The sequence below is a fragment of the Triturus cristatus genome, chromosome 3_1, assembly GCF_964204655.1.
Source record: "Triturus cristatus chromosome 3_1, aTriCri1.1, whole genome shotgun sequence".
Taxonomy (NCBI): domain Eukaryota; kingdom Metazoa; phylum Chordata; class Amphibia; order Caudata; family Salamandridae; genus Triturus; species Triturus cristatus.
In genome coordinates, this window is record NC_140583.1 from 828,304,127 (window position 1) to 828,324,849 (window position 20,723).

Below are 20,723 nucleotides of genomic sequence, written 5' to 3' on the forward strand. Positions count from 1 at the left end.
CGAAGACAGACATGTCAGGCATGGCAGTCCTGGATCGGGAAGACAAGTGACAGTCGGCCTGCCCTAAAGAGGGCGGGGATGACCATTACTTAAACCTGATGCCCCTGATCCTTTAGATCTTTGACTAACAAGAAAGTGATAAAAGGTATGCTTGGATTATTTACAGGCACTTGCAATCTTTCAGCCGCATTCCGGTACAAAATTATTTTGCCCACCAACCCACTCTAGACGGAGGCCCAACTTATGAAAATCAGTACTGAAACTGCTGCTCATGGGAACAATCCACCCTGAATTGCCTGGCAAGGTGCCCTACAGAAGGGTATACAAGCAAACATAGATGCCATGTGGGTAAGAAAAACAACAACAAAAAAAAGAAAATGGAACCAGTAATTACTGGTGGCTGAGAACAATTCAGGCACTCCACCCATCATTTCTTTTGTATTCTTCAGATATTTGGGCAGAAGGATATTTATACGAATAAAAGGTTTTTGGGGGTTTAAAAATAAGATGCACTAACTAAGGATGATTAAAATATGTTGTGAATTTACAACTTATTTACCTTGAAAATTTGTGAATTTATACCATGTTTTATTTGTTTGCAAATTTGAGAATTTTCAACGTGTTTAGGACAAATACTTCACAATTGACACAAGACTAAAACTATATTCAATAGACCTTTTGTGTTTTGGTGTAAATCCTTTCTGTAGTTTTTGATATATATACATTGCCAAAAAAGTGTTAGAAGTTTCAATGGGTTAAACGTATAGACTCTTGAAGAGATCTGAAGTGTGAGGAACAATGATGAGCATGTCAAGTACATATACTGAGTGATACTCACCATTGAAGGAAATAGTGTATACAAATATATATTTATTTACACATACATTATTCATCATATACATATCAAGCATACATATGCTGCTTAGAAGCAGGATTTCAAAGAATAATTAGCAGGAAGACATCTATTTATAATTTAATGATCAATGAAAGTTTTAACACTTTTTAAAAGGTTCAATAATACAACAATTAAATATAATTTTTTTCAATATCGTGAAAATGAGCAGATCTATTTTAACAATATTAAAGCTAGCCATACATTCTTTTTTGATGCAAAAAAGAATAAATATATCTTTATATTAAATAAACTCAAATGTTTGGTACAAAAATATCACTTGAATTAACATTTACACATTATTTTAAAAAGTAAAAATGGCTAAAGGTATCTACTTTCCCCTATATGTGCTAGCTGAATGTGTCTTATTTAATAATTGGCAAAGTAACAACCATCAAACACTGCGGCAGCATACTTTCACACAACAACCACCTGGCCCATGGCACTAGTTACTTTCGTTTCAAGCTTTGAAATAGTTTTCAAAGTCAACGTCTGGAGAGTCAATTAAGTTAAGCAACCAGTGTTCACAGTCTTCTGAAGACCCTTTTTGCAAGAATAACAAATGTAGATTCAGATTGGTTTCACCTGAATTATTACAAAATAGTGCCAACTATAGAGTTTTTAGGAAAATACTCTAGCAAATAAACTGTACAAAGGTAAAATACACTTAAAACTTTGTTTTAACATTATTCTATAAAGTGCAGAGAAATCCTTCTGTGGAAAAATACTACCCTACCCTATCACAACAGTATGACAATCCGCAGCAGCATTTGCATAGCAGTGCTCCTATAAAATATAATACTTATTTTTTTCAGGAAGAGGACAGAAGAGAATTTTCAGATTCTGATCTTTTGTTTGATGTTGATTTACTTTCTTCCAAGATGGTTGTTGAAGCCAAATCCCCATTGAGTGTACTTCTGGAACAGTGGGCAGGTCCTATTATAAATAAATTGTATGTAAGTAGAGTGTTCATAATATTACCAGTGACACTGAATTGATGTATTAAGCAATGGAAACACTCTATTTCCAATGCCATCTTTTTCTGGCAATCTCCTCATACTCTCGCCCTTATCATGAACCATTTTTACTTCATTCAACACTGTAGGATAAAACCTGCTCAAAATGGCTGCTACTGGCTGGTTATTTAGGTATTTTCTCAAGGAGACATTATGATTTTCCTTTTGTTATGAATTCTTTTTGTAATTCCTATAACATGTTCAGGACTATCCTGCACCACAGAGAACTTATTAGTAAATGGGTTTAAAATGGAGGAACTATTAATTTTCAGCATTTTTGAAGTATATATAAATACTATGATACATTTTTTTCTGCAGGTATTGACACTTAAAGCCTGCCAAAAGGCAGAATACCTCGATGTCACTGAGATTATATAAACAGAGTCTTCAGCAGATCCCCTAAGTACCATTTGGGAACTGGACTTGAAGAGCATAACACATTATTCCAGAAAATGCTAATTTCCCTGAAGAAACTCCAAGGGAGAGTCACATTTAACTTTATTAGGTGCACTCGTACTAAAGACCTAAAGTCAAAAGTAAGTAATTGTGAATGTTTATTTCAGAACACCATAATTTTAGAAAACCTGTATACTAATTATAAAACCATTACAACATATACAAATAATTGCCACATTTTAAAATGTACTTCACACATTGAGCCAAATATTACAACCATGGCTAACCATCAATGCAATTACTAGAAATAAATACATTTGACATCATTCAGTACTTATTAAGAGACATTCAACAAAGGAAACTGATAGGAAGAAAGATGGTTCATTATATTAAGGCCCTGGATACATTTTGAATGACTAGAAGATACTGACAAATAAAGTAAAAGATGGCAAAGGCTTATTAGACAGTGTAAAGTATTGGAATTGCCTACTCAGATGTTATCACCTTCCAGGTGTTTAATAACATACAGTGGCCTGGGGGTGCAACGGGCATGTCTTCCCATTTTCTGAGCCTCCATGGCTCTGTAGTACAACAGAAGGGCGTCCAGGCGTTTGTGCAGCCCCCTTCTGCAATATAGATAGTGCTGTTGCACATAAAGCACCGGTGCTATCTTAGGGGGGCATTCCTTCATTTGCATAGGGGGATGGTGTCTGTGCCCACGTTGTATTAGGGACGAGCGCACATAGGCAAATAGACTCTTAAGAGCTACACTGACTGTGCACCAAAAAGAGGTGGCACCCAGTCATGATGGGGAAATGGGAGCCCATAGAACCCCCAGCAGTCCCTTGCACTCACTCACTTACTGTACTCGCCTTCAGGGGATCGCTGTCCTCCCTTTGAAGTGCACTCTGTCTGCAGCGTGAAAGAAGAAGCACCTGATTCAAATAGCCACTCTCCCTTTCATTAATGTGCTGCTCCCAAGTCAACGGCCAGTTTGCATCTGCCCTGTGGTCAGTCCATTATAAGCAATGAGTTCACTGTTTCTATTTGTGTCAGGTGAACCTCTTTAAAGGTGCGCTGTCATGCAAAGAGGGACAGTGCCACCCAAGTATAATACGGCCCCAGATGTTAAACATCCAAGCTAATATTAGAGTTCAGGAAGTGTGGTATAGTCTATCAATTTTAACTAGCGTAATAAGCTGTCCAACACAAAGAAAGAAGCAAATGTCCATTCTACTCATCTCCATTAAATTAAAAAGACTCTCTTACCAGAGTTGCCGGCAGAGACTCCCAATTTCCCAGGGTCCAGTCTGCTTGACAATTACACCCAATGAGAACGATAAAGTTAATGGGCACGAAAAGTGCATATGATCTGTGTGAATATTATAATTTATTGCAGTAGGGGATACTCTATACGTCCCAAGGACATGCAAAGCCCCAGTAATAACAGAAAGCAAAATGTAAGGCACGCCAGCTTCTAGTCCAGCACTAAATTCACCTGATGCTCAAAGCATTTCATTGGAGGAGTATGAAGTTGTGATATCGGACTATTCATTCAAAATTTCAACAGAGCCAGTGAGTTTATAAAAAATGAATATCTGCGGATATGACTGAACAGGAGGGCTGCAACATGTTGAAAGCATATTGGTCATTCAAGACGTGTCTAAAACTGCCACCTTTGATCAAATGAAGATATTTTTAGCTATCCAATGTATTGTGCTGCTCACGTTCAACCACATTTTAAGAAACTTATTTGCTCTTACTTTTATTTTTAGCTGAAAATGCCCCTTCACTAGTGTTGTGTATCGTATCACAATTTATTTCAAATTGGCTATTACTATTTTTAATTGATTTGATCAGCAATATCTCTTGACGGTATTCTGGTACAAATTAGGCAGTGTGTAACAAAACTAGAATTAAAATGCCCACTTCGAATGCAGATGAACTTGGAATATTAAATCCAGAATAATGTTGGAATAATAGGTCATACGTTGAATTCTGTTTCATTAACTACACCTTCAGAGACTATGGGCCTGACTCAGATCCTGGCAGAGAGAGAACTCTGCCACAACGGTGACGGAGTTCCCTCCCCTCCAAGACTATGGTCTGCACACCAGATTTAATTGAGGACGGACCATAGTTTGATGACGGCAAAGACTACTTAGTCTCCACTGTGGTTAAACTCCTCCGACAGCCTGATGGAGTAAGGACTGTCAGAGGTCTGGCAATATGTCCGCCCACCTGATTTAGATGGGCAAATATACAGTGGTTTTTCAATGTCCATCTCCAACAACAATAACCTGGCAGTTGGGGGCACTGAAAAGTGCTCAATGCTTCCCTCACTGTGGGAGAAACTTGCATGGTGAGGGTGGCATTATTCATTTTTTCCCAAATAGAAAACCCCACTTTGGGATTTTCTTTTTTTTTTTTTTTTTAAAGAACTTAGTAAGTGTGCAGTACAGCTCAATCATGTTGATAGAGCCATACAGCAAAATTACAATGCAGTGACAGGAACCACTATGACAGTGCTTGCTGTCAATGTTAGAAATGCCCCCTGGGCAGGCAACATTATAACATTTTGCCATCACCTCCATCAGGGCCACAGAGTAGTTTACTCCAACCACCAAGAAATAAATTAGGCCCCATGTGCCAAAAAGATTGGGAGACTGACCTTCCATCTAGAAACAGGTGGTGAGCTCGCTGAAAGTCTAAAGTATACTTGATGCACTAGTGCTGCCCAGGAGAAGAAACAGAATTTGCTGTAGGCTGCATAACTTCAATACGGGAAGAACAAGAGTGTAGGGACCAGTGCAAATCAGTAGACGCTTCTCAGTAGTACAGAGAACAAGAGTAGATTCAATTCTACATATCAGAAGAGATTTGACGGAAATAATTCATGTTTCGGAAAAATTTCAGGAGGGTCCTCGCGGACACGGATCTTTCCTGTAGCCCGATGCTTTTGAGGGACCCTGCTTGAGCCGGTCTCTGCCCGCCGGGCCTTGCTCCGCGGCCGGAAACGGCGCTCTGACTTTGAACTGTTCCTAGATTCCCAATGGTCTTTGTAACCATGCATCCGTTCACGAGGAGGGGTCTTCCACGTTTCCCCAGTCCCAAGCGTTCTAGTTTGGTTGTTCGCCCAGTGTAATAGGGTGTTGCTTTTGAGGGTCGACAGATGCTTCAGTTCCTGAAGTGTAGGCTGGGGGTCAAGGGGGGTTTGGGAAGGTTTTTACCTGTATGTTATGGTTTTTGTTGGTTTGTGTTTCAGCTACCACGGAATGACACAGGTTATAGGAAGGAGGGACGGGTGTGCCCCCGTAGCAAGCGAACACTCTCACCACTGCGGGCCCCCAAGCGCGTTTGTATACCGAAATTCATCTGCTCAGCCTAGACCGAGACATGCCTATCATGACAGATACCACTTCCCCCATGGCATCTCTCCACGTGTTGTCGTGGAATGTCAACGGCCTGTTAGGCCGCCACAAACGCTCAGCGGTCCTACGGTACGTGCTGCGTCTCCACATAGATATCCTCATGCTTCAAGAAACACATCTCTTAGGTAACTGCTGTCCCTTCTTGGCTCGCTATGGCTATGACAGAGTATGGCACTCCGGCTTCTCTAGGGGCTCACGAGGAGTTGCCACCCTCCTGCGGCGTACACTGCCCTTTGTCTTCTCCCACGTGATCCATGATCCTCAAGGCTCATCTGTGACAGTCTGTGGTTCGCTGGCCGGGTCTCCCCTTACTCTCATGTCGGTCTATGTCCCCCCCGATCGGCACGATCTTACACAGATTGGCCACATATCCCAGGGCGAACCGTATCATCCCAGAGGCGAGTGATGCTGCAGGGGCGGTGCAGTGTGCTCCAGTGGTGATGGCAAATACCTTTGCTGCATATTACCGCAGGCTATACACAGCCCACACCCCTGAGCTGTCCGTTGCAGCGCTCCTAGCTCAGGGCAAGGTGAGCCTTCCATAAAGTGGACTCAGCCGCTCAGAAGGACCTAGAGCGACCTATTTCCCTGAAAGAAATCAAAGAGGCAATCATCCTGGTTTCCCCGGGTAAGACCCTGGGTCCGGATGGCCTTCCGCAAGAGTATTACACAGCATACCGAGGCACCCTAGCGCCCCACCTGGCCAACTTTTAAAGAAGCCGTGGAGAGAGGTTCCTTCCCGCCAGAAACGGATATTGCCACTATTGTGGTTATCCCGAAAACCCAGCCTCCCTCCCGGTCGTGCGCAGAGTATTGACCCATATCCCTTCTCAACACTGAAATCAAGCTTTATGCTACCATTCTGGCCCAGCGACTAAAACCATACTTGGCCTTACTCGTGCACCCGGATCAATGTGTGTTCATGCCTCAGCGTGGGACCCGCCACTGCCTCCGCAGGCTGCAACTAGCTCTGGCACACCGGCACCTGCTTACCCCATACTTGGCACTCCTGGCCATAGACTTCAAAAAGCCCTTTGACTCGGTGGACTGGACATACCTGCAGGGCGTGCTGTCCATGATGGGGTTTGGGCCCCACTTCCGTTCTCTGGTCCGAGTCCTGTACGCTTGCCCAAGAGCGCGAGTGTTGGTCAACGGGGTACTGTCGGAGGCCTTCTCCATTGCCAGGGGCACTAGACAGGGATGTCCCCTTTCTCTCCTACTATTCGCCCTGGCGATGGAGCCTTTGGCGTCCCTGGTGCGGGGCTGAAGACCGCCTCCGTGGATGGGAATGGCCCAATACTGACACGGACAAGATCGCCTTATACGCGGACGTTGTCCTTGTCTTCCTGTCCGACCCAGCCTCCTCCGGGCCACATCGCCTCCGGATTCTGCACTCTTTCAAGCAGGCCTCAGGGCTTCGGTTAAATCCCGGGAAATCCGTGCTGGTTCCTCTGCATCTCTCTAGAGAGTGCTTTGACTGGCAGTCTACCATACCAATCCGGAGGCAGTCCTTTAAATATCTGGGGATTTGGATTACCCTGCTTCCCGAGTTGGGGTGGTCCCTCAATATGGCCCCGTTAGTTAAGGAGGCCAAGGTTGACTTCCTCAAATGGAAAGCACTGCCCCTGAACCCCCTGGGGAGGGTGGCCCTGTTTAAAATGCTGATCCTTCCCAGATTCCTCTACGTCCTGCAGAATACCCCCTTCTGTTTTCCCAGGACCTGGTTTCGGGAACTGGATAGTCTCATCACCAAGTTTCTATGGAGCGGAGGACGGGCACGCGTGCCCCTGTCTATTTGCCAGATTCCCTCCTACGATGGCGGTATGGGGATGTCACACTTGTATCTGTCCTTTTTGGTGGTACGTCTCCTGGTAGTTCACGATTGGTTTAATGGGGGCTGGTCAGACCCAGCCTACAGGTTTGAACTGAGTGACCTAGGGCTTGCGGACATCCAAGCCATGATGTATGGGGGGTCCATTCCAACTAGACTGCCTGATGTGACGCGCTCTGTGTTGTAGGCCTGGCGGGCCTCGCTCCGCCACACTGGTTGGACGGGGAAGTTGACCCAGTGTACTCCCCTCTGGCATGGGGCGTGGCTCCGGGAGGATAGTGGACTACCGGGGTTCAAACCTTGGGATCTCATTGGCATTTCCCAGCTAGGGGATGTATGGGCCAGGGGCCGTATGTTGTCCTTCCAGGAGCTCCAAATCTGCTACTCCTTGCATTCGTCCCAGTTTTATAAATATTTGCAGTTGAGACATACCCTCCACACACAGGTTACGGACGAGATGAGGCTCCCCGAGCATAGCCCCACTGAAGCTCAGACGTTGCTGGGAGACTTGGGAAGGGGGGGGGGGGAGGGGGATCTCCTGCATTTATCGCACCCTAGTTAACAATACCCCCACATCCCTTGAAAGATTGAGCGGTCAATGGGTGGAGTGGGTAGGCCCCCCTGATGAGGCGGATTGGCGTGATGCCCTCATGGCCCCCAGAACAGTCACCGTCTCCGCAAAACTCAAGCTGATTCAGCTCTATTACTTGCACGCTGCGTACCTTACCCCCTTATGCCTGTATCGAGCGGGTATGCGCCCAGATGCGTCATGCACGAGATGTAGCCAAGCACCGGCTGACTTCCTCCACATGGTTTGGTCGAGCCCCCGCTTAGGACAGTTCTGGGGATCCATTGAAGTGGAGTTAACGGAGGTACTGGGCTGGGAGGTCCCCCATAATCCACGTCACTCTTTGCTAGGGATCACTGACGGGCTGGACGGGTCCAGGAGTGACAAGTTATTTTTTAATATAGCCATGATGGCGGCCAAGCGGGACATAGCGGCGGCCTGGAAAAGCCCTGACCCACTGGTCCTGGAGAGGTGGCATAGAGGGGTGGATTGGTGCGCAATCCAAGAAAGAGTCCTTTATAAAGCCAAGGGGTGCGCCAAGAAATACCGCAGAGTGTGGGGGAAGTGGTTGGGGAATGTGGAGGGTCTTGTTTGACTTGGCTCTAGATCCTATCAATGTAATTTTTATGGGGTTCGTGATTGGGGGCTACGTTGCTTTTGTGAATTGGCTAACTGTCGATGAAGTAGGTAGCATCGCTGTGCGCTCCTGCAGTACATAACCCCATCTCGCACTATCCTGCTTAAAATGCCGGCCCAGACCCCAGCAGCAAGAAAAGGCAAGAGTGGACACTGCCGGGCACTCTAATATCACCCCCCTGTGCACTGGGGAGGTGAACTGCCAGGCCATGTTCTGCCCTGGATAGCGTGGAAAGGCAGGGCTCACAAAAAGGCAGCCACGGAACTGGTCCACCTCATGAAGAACCAGTAAAGAGGAAGCCTAGATTCAGCGCTGACCTGGCGATCCCTAACAGTGGGGAGAACAGCTGACTGAGGTAGCAGAGCCACCCGGCTGAGCTGTGTCGCCGTTCACAGAGTCGGCAGGGGCCGCGGAGACCGTGGCATCGGTAGCGAAAATGAAGTGCGGCCCTGAAGCAGAGGAGCCTTGGGGCGGTTGGTGAGTGACCGCCAGGCGCTGCAGGCGGAGAGACTTGCCCTGGAGACGCCTGGGGGGGGGCGAGGGGGGGGGAGGAGGAGGACCGGACGGCAGCAGTGAGGAGGCCCGTGGCACCGGCCTCCAATGGTACCCGAGAGGAGCTGCTTGAGACTCTCTTCCCCTGAGGCAAGTGTGCGACGACTCAGGCCTACAACGAGCGACCCACTGTAGGAATATAGAGGACCCTGAAGGGACAGAGGGCTTAAGATCCTGGATATTCCCTAATATACAGTCATGATAAGGATGGGTGCTCCCTGGGGCCCTGGGCACCCTATGAACTAGACGATGGGCTGAACGGACGAGGGCTCTAGCGGTAATTTTGGGGAGATCCCCGAGACAAAGAGTCCCTCTGCAGAGGGAGCACGGAGTGGCGAAGGGAGGCTGATGAGTGACCCCTCCTAGCCCCCACCACTGCAAGCTGCGGCACAGGTCTGCATCGAGGGCGATGAGAACTGGCAGCTGAAGATACTGGCATTCTGGGAATACAGCCACAACATGGCTGGGTGCTCCAAAGGGCCTCAGGGTGCCATTTGAACTAGACGGGGACAGAACTATTCAGGGAAAAGCACCCTGAAGGGAAAGGCACAGCGGAGGGGCTGCGATAGGACACTACAGGGCAGACCAGCAGAGGCTGAGAAGAAAAACACATGGGGGGGGGGTCCTGGAGAGTGGCGTGGACGGCAGACTAATGCGGCATGGTTGGACCATTGGTATTAGTGAAGAAATACTGCCATTCCAGCCCAGCAGACTGCATATCTATTGGCTCCTAGCTGACGGGGCAATTTGAGGTTATTGGAATACTGACCACTGTGGAGGAAAAAGTCAAGCTGCTGGAGGCCAGCGCAGAAGATGCTGAAAATAGATCACGCCGGGAAAAGGCATGATGGACTACCCAGAGAAGTGGCTTCGGGAGAATGTTGCGCCAGAAAGGCTGTCCCAGTTCTTTGCCCTGGAAAGGGTGCACCGCGTCCAGGTGTGACAACAGCTTCTGAGGGCTTCACTGCACCCAGTTGTGGTCAGATTACTATACTATAAAGACCAGGACTTCATACTACATCTGGCCAGGATGAATGACAAGCTTCAGGTGGAAAATAGCGCAGTCAGAATGTTCCCAGACTTCTCTAGAGAGGTGCAGAAACGTTTGTCCACATTCTGGGAGGCCAAAGCCAGAGTCCGTCAGATGAATGTACCATATGCAATGCGGTTTCCAGCCCGGCTTCACGTGGTGACAGATGATAGTACTCTGTTCTTTCAGATCCCTGAAGAGGTGTGGAACTGGATAGAAAAGCAGCCACAGCAGGGTCTGGCTGGAAAGCCCTGGGGACCTCGATCAAGGCCAGCCGGATCACACCACCGATCCAACAAACGCAGCTTGCAGGCCCCATCCGGAGCAGAGGTGCAGCAGGAACAACGGAGGGGCAGTCCAGGTGGTGGCGTCCATGAGCAGTGGGTGGAGCCCCCATTCCAAGGCTGAAGAAGATGAGGGACAGCGGAGCCTGGACTTGGACGGCAGACATAGCTCCAGCAGTGACTCAGATGCTGAATTACAGAGGGTGACCCCAGGGCCATCAGATGAGATCTTTTGAGCCCTTTATTTTATAATTGTCAGTGCCCAAGGCTGCATGCGCGATGTAATGCATGAGTGGCACAATGCTGGAGGTTAGAACTACATGCAGTAACCCGGGAGGGTGCTTGGTTCTCCATGAGACAAATGCTGGAGGGGGTGGGGGGGCTCAAGGAGATCACATGATTTTGCCTCACCCTCCTTTACTTTTGAGTTACTCGTGGGTTCTCCTGCAAGTGATTGTTGTCTGCTGGTTTGAATGAGGGGAAGTTGCCTGCTTATCCTAGGGTGTGGGAGTTGGGATGTTTGTGTTATGTTGTTTGAATGGTGGTATACGAGTCAACATTACTGGGTTATCTCATTTGGGCAGATGGGGTTATTGTATTCTGTTCCAACTGACGCTGGTGCTCGGCTGTAGTTGGGTGACTGCGGCTGCGATCTATAAGCTGTTAACTTGGAATGTCAGAGGGATGCACTCAATGACGAAGCGATACAAGGTGTTTTCTTACAAAAAAACAATCGGTGAATTGCACTGCTGCAGGAGACACCTATGACCGCAAAGGAAGGGGCAGCATTGCACAAGCGCTGGAGAAGGCAGACCTACTTTACTACATATTCAGCCTTTGCTCGGGGCACATTGATCTGGATCCAAGGATGGTTCCCTTTCCAACATACAGGGGACTTGATAGATCCAGAGGGAAGGTTTGTGGTGGTGATAGGCCGACTAGCATAGAGCTGTGACAAGTGCGTTTCGAGTGCATTGGAAATTGGGGATGTCAGAACCACACCTCTACAACACTTGCTATTACATGATACGAGCGGCAGGCACCTTTAAGGCGGTCTCCTGCCTCTATAGAGAGGTACAAAGAGACACATTGGAGACATTAAAGGCTAGATGGGAGGAGAACCTAGGAACCCCCTTTCCAGAAAAAGACTGGGACAATATTTTAGCGAGGGTGCCCTACGTCTACAGGAACGCAAGATTAAGACTGATCAACTACTTTTCCCTTCACTGAGCATATATGATCCCAGGCCGCATTAACAAATACTTCCACACAAACGATGCGGCCTGCCCGAGATGTGGGGCTATAGAAGCAGAGCTCAAACACATGATGTGGGACTGCCCGTCTTTAGTACCTTACTGTGAGGAGGTCACAGCAGTAGTAGTGCACACAATCTCAAGAGACATCCCCTACACGATGGGACACTGTATACTGAACTGGTTTCCCCATACTGCCAAGATGAAGGTCACAAGTAGATTCCAGGACCTAGCTTATATACTCGCAAAATGTGAGATCACAAGAAACTGGACTGGCCCTAGAGGGCCCGGAATAGTGGGATGGAGAAAGGAACTTGTGAGATGGGAGGGCTACGAGGGTGAAATTGTTTCTTAGGGAGGCTAGGAGGGGTATATACTCCCTGGAAATTGCGAGAGCATGGAAAGCCTTGTACGACTCTCTGAGAGACACAGATCCAGATACCAAGGACCCCACTCCAGTGGGTTCACCAGCTCAGACTCCCCCTCTGCCCTGAGCGCTGTGCTTGCCATTGAAAACAAGAGGATCCCTATTAAAAGTGCATCCCTCTATGACTCCGAGAGAAGCGCCAGCGGAATTGAAGTGAATAATCAGGTAAATGACAGCCCTCTGTACATTATCAAACCAAATTGTATCTTACTCATTATTGGGGGGGGGGGGGGGGAGGCAGTGAAAAAAAGAACATGAGCATTAACTATTTTACGGTCAACTGCCTGTGAGTGTGAGCCCCAGCACCATGAACTCAACATGCTTGGTTAGCGGAAAAAAGAAAATACCAACCAGTTACAAAGAGATGCGAGACCTTCATTTGAGATTAAAAAGTGACCCGTTAGCTTATTTTGTAGAATTTGGAATGTTCCATCTTTGATAGCATAATCGGCATTTTTAAAGCAATTCTGTCATGCCTAAGTAGAAATTTTTAACAAAATAATCAATATTAGCTGTGCAACATGTTTTTTAGTACACTGAGTGAACCTCCATTAACCAGACTCTTAGAGCCATGGAGGTAAATCAATGATTAAAGTGGATTAGTTGAACAAACAAGATATGGTGCTGGAGTACTTTAAGAAGAAAATGGAATGGATCCTGAATGTTACTGGCTCAATAGGATATGGTTTGGGATTTACCTTTGTAAAAGGTAAAGAGAATGATCAGTTAAAGAAACCACACTGCACAAAGCCAATAGACTTAACATTCAGACATTAACTAGCCAATTATACCACATTAGGTCAGAGTACCACTATTCCAGTGCTAAGTACCACTATTCTAATTCCATAGGAAGAAATTATGTTAATTTGCATTTTAGGTGTTAAACCGCTTTCAAAATATAGGCGCTCTAAAGAAATCATGACTACAACAGACCAAATAACATGCAATCCAATCATAGTTCTTAAGTGCTGTTATAAAATATTGTGACAGCAGTTTGTATGATGGAAGCAAAGTACATTACCATTTATTACTACTCAGTTTAATTCTGCTTTAGTAGTCATATGTAGGCAAATGTCAATACTATCCTGATACATTACCTTTTAGAAGTGTCACATATAGGGATAGTAATAAAAAGGAATAATTCAACTTACTTGCAACCACTTCAGTAGAAACCTCAGAACCTGTATCGGAATATGTTCTTCTGCGCCTCTGTGAAATTCGATGCAATGATGAGATCGGTTCTCTTAGAGAGTCACCACTCCTGGAGGAAAAAATAATCTCTATCAACACTATACTAAAAACAAAAAATGTTTTAATGAAAAAAAAAAAAAAAAAATCCGTCTATAATGGCAGGAAAGGCTCACAGTAAGAGGCTTTCCAAATTCAAAAAAATATGTTGAATTATGAATCAAAACAAGAATAATAGAACTGAACAAGATAATATGAAGTAAGCATACAAATCAAAGAACAATATATGAAAGCTCGGAAAATGAGGTAAATAAAATAATGAGCACCAAACTATGTTAACAAGAAATACAAAATATGTCAATTATAGTAACAAGTAAAATTAGAATACACATTCAGCAGATAATGTTCCTTAGAACTCGCCAATATACATTACATAGAATGTGCCCAGAGTAATTACAAATGTTTAACATTAATTCAAGCACTTCAGCCATCACTTTTTATCTCCTCAATGAGTTGAACTAAGTGGAACCTATGTGTCTATAGCCACTCAAGATGAAACTTGCCTTAATAAGGTTACAACAAATGCAAGATTGCTTGTGTTTCCATTCAGAGGGGAAACATCTTCGCATGTCACTTTGAACGTACCTTTTAGGGCAGGGCTCTAGTCTGATTTGCATCTGACTTACACTCGTGTATAATGGTTCACTGAACAAATCAACATTAGAATGGAATTTGCCCACAGAAAAATGAATTCAAGCCTTTCCATCCACTACTTTTTCTATGACTGTCTGAGTGTCCTGGGTATGCCCAGAGATGGGTCTGTCCTCTTTCTCTATGCTGTACACAGCAGCCTCATAATAAAACTCAGTAAGTCCTGTCTCTACCGCACACTATTTGTTGCCATTGTTCAAAAATGTTGAGTATTGATGCTATGGAATTGGGTTTTCCCCCACAAAGTATGAAGTAACTGATTGTGCCAGTATTGAATGTCAATACATTTATGCACTTGACCTGATGCAGCTGTGGAGGATATGTGTTTAATGTGATCATTATGAATAATGGCATTTGAGCCATTACTTTGCTTATTCTATTTCCTATAACAATGCGAAACGTATATTACATCATATAGAAGGTGAGAACATGCTTCAGCTAAAAAGTTTTTTTAGATTAAAAACAAATAAGCGAGTCGTAAAAAACAAGTATAATTGATCGATTTGCCTGTGATGGATGGTGAGTACAAGGCTAGTTAGTGCTTTCTGACAGCTGTAGACATCAGTCTGGCGGATCGGTTACTCTTAGCTGTCATAACTACTGATGCTGCTAAGGCATTTGACCCTTTGAACTGGAAGTTTCTTTTGAATATCTTTAGATTTTTTGGGATGTGCCACAAGTTCGTTCAGGCAATCCAACCGATATATTCTAGCCATTCTGCAGAATAGTGATCATTGGGGTGTTAAAAGATAGGGTGTATACAGAAAGATGGACTACAAAGAGTTGCCTATTGTCACCTGACTTTTTTAATCTCTGTATCAAACCTGCTGCACGTGGCAGAATAAGGGCCTTGTTCCCTTTTTTTATGATTTGGGAACAAGAAGATCGCCATGTATGCTGAGAATATACCTATTTATACCCATTCCGTTCTTCTCAGTGCTTGATAAACTGGTTTTGGTCATCTTACTGGGAGATATTTCTGAGTTGCTCTGTTCAGTCTCAAATCATCAAACACTACTTACAGCGATATTTATGTAGCTACTAATCTGGAAGTTCTGTTGACTTTAAACTTAGAAAATGTGACAAAGCTTTTAAATGCAAAACTTGCTTGTGGGAGCACGTTAGTTACCCCATATCATTATAGGTAGGGTTATTATCACAACAGTAGTGATTTCAAAAATATTTTTTTCTAAACGAAATTCCACTGTATTTGCAAAGCTGATCCTGCAGAAATCACACTGATTACTAGTTCTAAATATACGAGCACATAAAGGACCTAGATAGGCCTGAATAAAATGAGGTCCTTTTTGGGACACACACAAATATTGAAAGATTATGACTTGTTCCTGGCCATTATCCAGATAAAAGGGTTATTTATGAGTACTCCAACCATTAGCTTAAAAAAAGTTCAGTAATTGAGTTTACATTCATATTTGGGTGCATGGGGTGACATCTGTTTGGACATGCACTTCTATACTATTCCCTATATCAACTGTTAAAATGCTATGGAACTATCAAGGGACACCTGACATCTTAAAAGACGGTTTACGTGCCCGCTTTGGCAAGCAGGTTTAGGCAGTATAGGTGACTCAATGGATGAGCAGGGACCCGCCCTGCATGACCAAAAACCATTTTGGGCATGCCGGAGAATCTTCACCTTAGTACAGGGGCCACAGGTGATCTATAGATGCTTTCTGGAAACAGAAAATATGCTAATGGTTTCTTCTATGACACAATAAAAGGAGTGGTGTCCTGGTGGCAACCTGTCAGAGAAATGGCAGGTACCTATATGTTTGCTACTTTTCAATATTCATTCTGCCAGGATAAAGCAAAATCAATTCTATACTTTTTACAGGCAACACTGCACTCTAGAAAGAACTACTACGGTGAACATGGAGACACTGCAAGTATGTATATGCCACAAAACTACTCTAGCTGACGACCTGCATACGTTTTCCCATTGTCCTGCTTTAAGTTCCTTTTGGATGGTGGTGGGAAAGAGAACTCACCACAGTCATTTCTGGTATCCCACCAGTGTACACACGATGAACAAGTTACTTACCTTCTGTAACACTTTTTTTGGTGGATACTCTAACTGCAGATTCCTCACCTTTAAAATATCCCCAGTTGCTAAACTGGATCCATTAGATTTTAATAGCATTGCTCCCACACACCAGTAGGTGGCGTTGAGTGTCACCTCATTGACTTCATTTTGCCCCAGTAACAAGTGGAGCCGAATATAAGCATCACCCTTACCCACTGAAGTCAGTTTCTTGAATCCGTCCCACCTTCGGAGCCAAAGTCCAGCAATGATCAGTCGATACAAGTTTGCAGATTCCTACACGAAGACCTTTTTTAGATAGGGAAAGAGACCAGTCCACTTGGAAGAGAGACGGCGGTGAGGAATCTGCTATTAGAGTATCCACTAGAAAGAGCGTTACCAAAGGTAAGTGACTTTTCTTCTGATGGATACTTCTAAACTCAGATTTGTTACCTTTAGAAAAGATACGAAAGCAGTAACTCCCATAGTGGTGGATCTGTGGAATGGGTCATGCCAAAAGGTCTTTTAGGACCAAACGGCTGTAAAACCATTCCCGCCGGATCTGAACGTAAATGCAGAAGTGTTTTGTGAACGTGTGTACTGGCACCCAGTCGCGGCCTGACAGATGTCATAGAGAGGCACTCCACGTGCCAGAGCAATGGTAGCTCTGGCAGAATAACCCCAAATCCACTCCGGAGGCTCCTTCTTGGCTCGTGTATAGCAGATCTTGCTGCAGAGGATTATCCACCTTGGCACTGTTCTTTTCTGCACTGCCTTGCCTGACTTTGCCCCAGAGAACCCTACAAAGAGAGGATTGCCACAAGATAGCCTTTGATGCGATCGATATAAAAGCTCAAGCTCCTCATGGGGTCTAGCTGATAGAGTCTCTCTTCCTCCTTTGAGGGTTTAGGTGGGGGCAAAAAACAATGGAACCCTTATAGCCTGTGCATTGTCTGATTGATCCCCCGACACCAGAGGAACTGGAGTGCTTGCTGCGGGTGCTTGGTGTGGGTACTGCACCAATCCACTGGACAAGCCTTTAAAGGGCAAAACTGCTAAGTATATTGTCCTATGGATGTAGAAAGTCCCAGGGAACACGCAGTTACTCAGGTTTCATGAAAGCATTGCAAGCTTAATCAGTCTTCTAAAACATATGAGACATCAAATGACATGTCCATAAAGAACAAGTTACTTACCTTCGGTAACGATGTATCTGTAAGAAACATTAGTTAGTTAGAGTCCTCACCTTAGAATATCCCCAGGCGTCAGACTGGATCCGGAAGATTTTTCGTCAGCAATACCCCTTGCGCGTCGCTAGGCGTCGTCTGCGGCTCCGCGTCCGTCGTCGTGCGCCGGAATGACGTCGTCCGAGTACTTAGACGCCGCCCTCGCGCGCTGACGTCAGTTCTTGTACATAGCTTTCCGCGCCAGGACCGACACTGGTGCCGAAAATAAAATCTAGGTGCCTGAAAAGGACAACCTTAACCCTAGATGTCAGTTCGCAGAACGGGGAGGATGGGTGGGTCGGTGAGGAATCTAACTAACTAATGTTTCTTACAGATACATCGTTACCGAAGGTAAGTAACTTGTTCATCTGAAAGAAACACGTTAGTTAGATTCCTCACCTTAGAATAGATACCCAAGCAATACCGTCCCCGGTCTGCGAACCAAGATCACACCAGAAAGTCCTGGAGGACAGAACGGCCAAAGAAGCCATCCCTCCGGACTTGGCTGTCAAGGCAATAATGCCTGGCAAACGTGTGTAGCGAAGCCCACGTTGCCGCCTGACAGATGTCCTGCAAAGGGACACCCCGTCCCAAAGCAGTAGTAGCCGCCGTGGCCCGAGTAGAATGGGCGCGCAGCCCAACAGGAGGGTCCTTTTTTGCCAAGGAGTAACAAATTTTGATGCACAAAACGACCCACCAAGAGATGGTCCTTTTGTGCACAGCTTTCCCCTTCTTAGCACCCACGTATCCAACGAAAAGTTGGTCGTCCACCCGGAACTGCTTTGTGCGGTCCAGATAAAAGGAGAGCGCACGTTTCGGGTCCAGACGGTGGAGCCTCTCTTCCTCTTAGAAGGTGGGCAAGGTGACAGACTGCCCAAGATGAAATGGAGTCACCACTTTCGGAAGAAAGGAGGGACGACGCAGAAGGACAACCTTGTCCGGATGAACAGAGAGAAAAGGAGGCTTTGAAGATAAAGCCTGGAGCTCACTCACCCGTCTAGCCGAGGTGATGGCTACCAGAAAAGCAGTCTTAAGCGTCAGCAGACAAAGAGGACAGTTATGAAGAGGCTCAAAGGGAGCGCACATTAGAAATGTGAGAACAAGATTCAAGTCCCACTGAGGCATTACAAAAGGGACAGGAGGGAACGTGTGAGTAATGCCCTTTAGAAAGCGTGTAACTACCGGGGACTTGAAAAGAGAAGGCTGATTAGGAAGCCGCAAGAAGGCAGAGATGGCAGCAAGATAACCTTTCAGGGTGCCCAGGGCAGAGCCCTGCCGGGCCAAAGAAAGAAGAAACAGTAGAACCTCAGAAAGAGTGGCGGAAAGGGGATCCACAGCCTTTGCTGTGCACCATGCCACAAATTTGTTCCACCGGCAGGCGAAACCGTCTTTGTGGAGGGACGCCTGGCTGCCAGAATGATATCACAGACTTCAGGAGGCAAGTCAAATGGCATCAACTGCCGCCGCTCAATCTCCACGCATGGAGGTGGAGGCTGGACAGGTTCGGGTGGAGGACCGTCCCCTGCTGCTGCGACAGAAGATCCTCCCGAAGGGGCAGACGTATCGGAGGATCGGTCAACATACTGAGTAGCTCGGGATACCAGTACCTTCGTGCCCAATCCGGAGCCACCAAGATGACTTGGGCCCGGTCGTGCCTGATCTTCTTCAGCACTCTGGGCAGAAGTGGTATAGGCGGAAAGGCGTACAACAGACCGCAACTCCACTCGTGACGAAAAGCGTCGCCGAGCGAGTGCCGCCTTGGAAATTCCAACGCGCAGAACTGCTGACATTGCGCGTTCTCTTCGGTGGCGAATAGATCTAACCAAGGCTCTCCCCACTGCTGAAAGAGACCTTGCGCCACTACGGAGTTCAGACGCCATTCGTGATCCATCATGCACCGGCGGCTGAGTTCGTCTGCTCTGGCGTTCAGAGAGCCCGCCAGATGTTGAACCACTAGGGTGACGCCCTGGTGTTCCAGCCACGTCCAGAGGCGCAGAGCCTCCTGACAAAGGGTCCACAACCCCACCCCGCACTGTTTGTTGCAATACCACATGGCGTTGGTGTTGTCTGTGAACACCTGCACGACACTTCCCCTGACAGAGGGAAGGAAGGCTTTCAGTGCAAGTCGGATCGCTCTCAACTCCAACAGGTTGATGTGGAGACGAGACTCCGCCGGAGACCAGAGGCCTCTGATCTCCGCCTCTCCCATATGGCCACCCCATCTCAGGAGGGACGCATCCGTCACTACGACATGCTCCGGTTGGGGAAGGGAGAGGCTCTTGCCCTTGACCCAATCGCGGTCCGTGAGCCACCACTGCAACTGCCGTGCAGTGCCCTCCGAGATCAAGACATGGTCGGACAGGTTGCCGTGATGCTGGGCCCACTGAAACTTCAGGTCCCACTGCAGAGCCCGCATGTGCCGCCTGGCGTGATGCACTAGTAGGATGCAGGAGGCCATCAGCCCCAGAAGCCGCAACACTAGCCTGACCGAAACCCAGGATATAGGCCGAAAGATGGGAATCAGGGCCTGAATATCCCAGACCCGCTGTTCCGGCGGATAGACCCGGAACTGCGCCGAATCGAGAACCGCTCCGATGAAGAGGATCTTCTGAGAGGGACTCAAGTGTGACTTCGGCACGTTGATGGAAAATCCCAGCAAATGCAGGAGATCCGCCGTAGTCTGGAGGTGGGAGACGACTGTCAGGGGCGAGCCCGCCTTCAACAACCAGTCATCGAGATAGGGGAAGACTGGAACCCCTGATCTGCGCAGATGAGCTGCGACCACCGCCATCACTTTCGTGAACACCCGAGGGGCACTGGTGAGGCCGAAGGGGAGCACGGTAAACTGAAAGTGCTCTTGGCCCACCGTGAACCGCAGGTAACGCCGGTGGGCCGGCAGCACGGGGATGTGGAAATATGCGTCCTGCAAGTCCAACGCTACCATCCAGTCTCCAGGGTCTAGGGCAGCTAGAACCTGAGCCAAAGTTAACATCTTGAACCTTTCCTTCCGGAGGAAGGCATTGACGTTCCGGAGGTCCAAGATAGGGCGTAGGCCCCCTTTGCCCTTCTTGGGAACCAGAAAGTAGTGGGAATAGCAACCACGACCTACTTCTGGGCTCGGAACGCGCTCGACGGCCCCCTTGGCCAAGAGGGCCGAAACTTCCTCGTGGGGAAGATTCAAATGATCCCCCGAGATACGGTGGTGCTGCGGTGGCATGGCTGGAGGGGTCGTCTCGAAGG

At 46.8% G+C, this 20,723-nt stretch overlaps 1 protein-coding gene across 2 annotated transcripts in view; it reads right to left on the reverse strand.

The window, feature by feature from the left end:
* Window positions 1-850: 850 nt before the first annotated feature.
* The window catches only part of PLEKHA3 (pleckstrin homology domain containing A3), a 290,840-nt gene continuing 270,967 nt past the window's right edge, over window positions 851-20,723 (reverse strand). For both annotated transcript variants that reach the window (XM_085645207.1, XM_085645208.1), the window contains 2 exons: window positions 13,469-13,578; window positions 851-1,828 (listed from right to left, as the gene is read on the reverse strand). In XM_085645207.1, coding sequence (XP_085501333.1) covers window positions 1,704-1,828; window positions 13,469-13,578 — 235 coding nt within the window. In that variant the 3' untranslated portion in view covers window positions 851-1,703. The remainder of the gene's footprint in view (window positions 1,829-13,468; window positions 13,579-20,723) is intronic.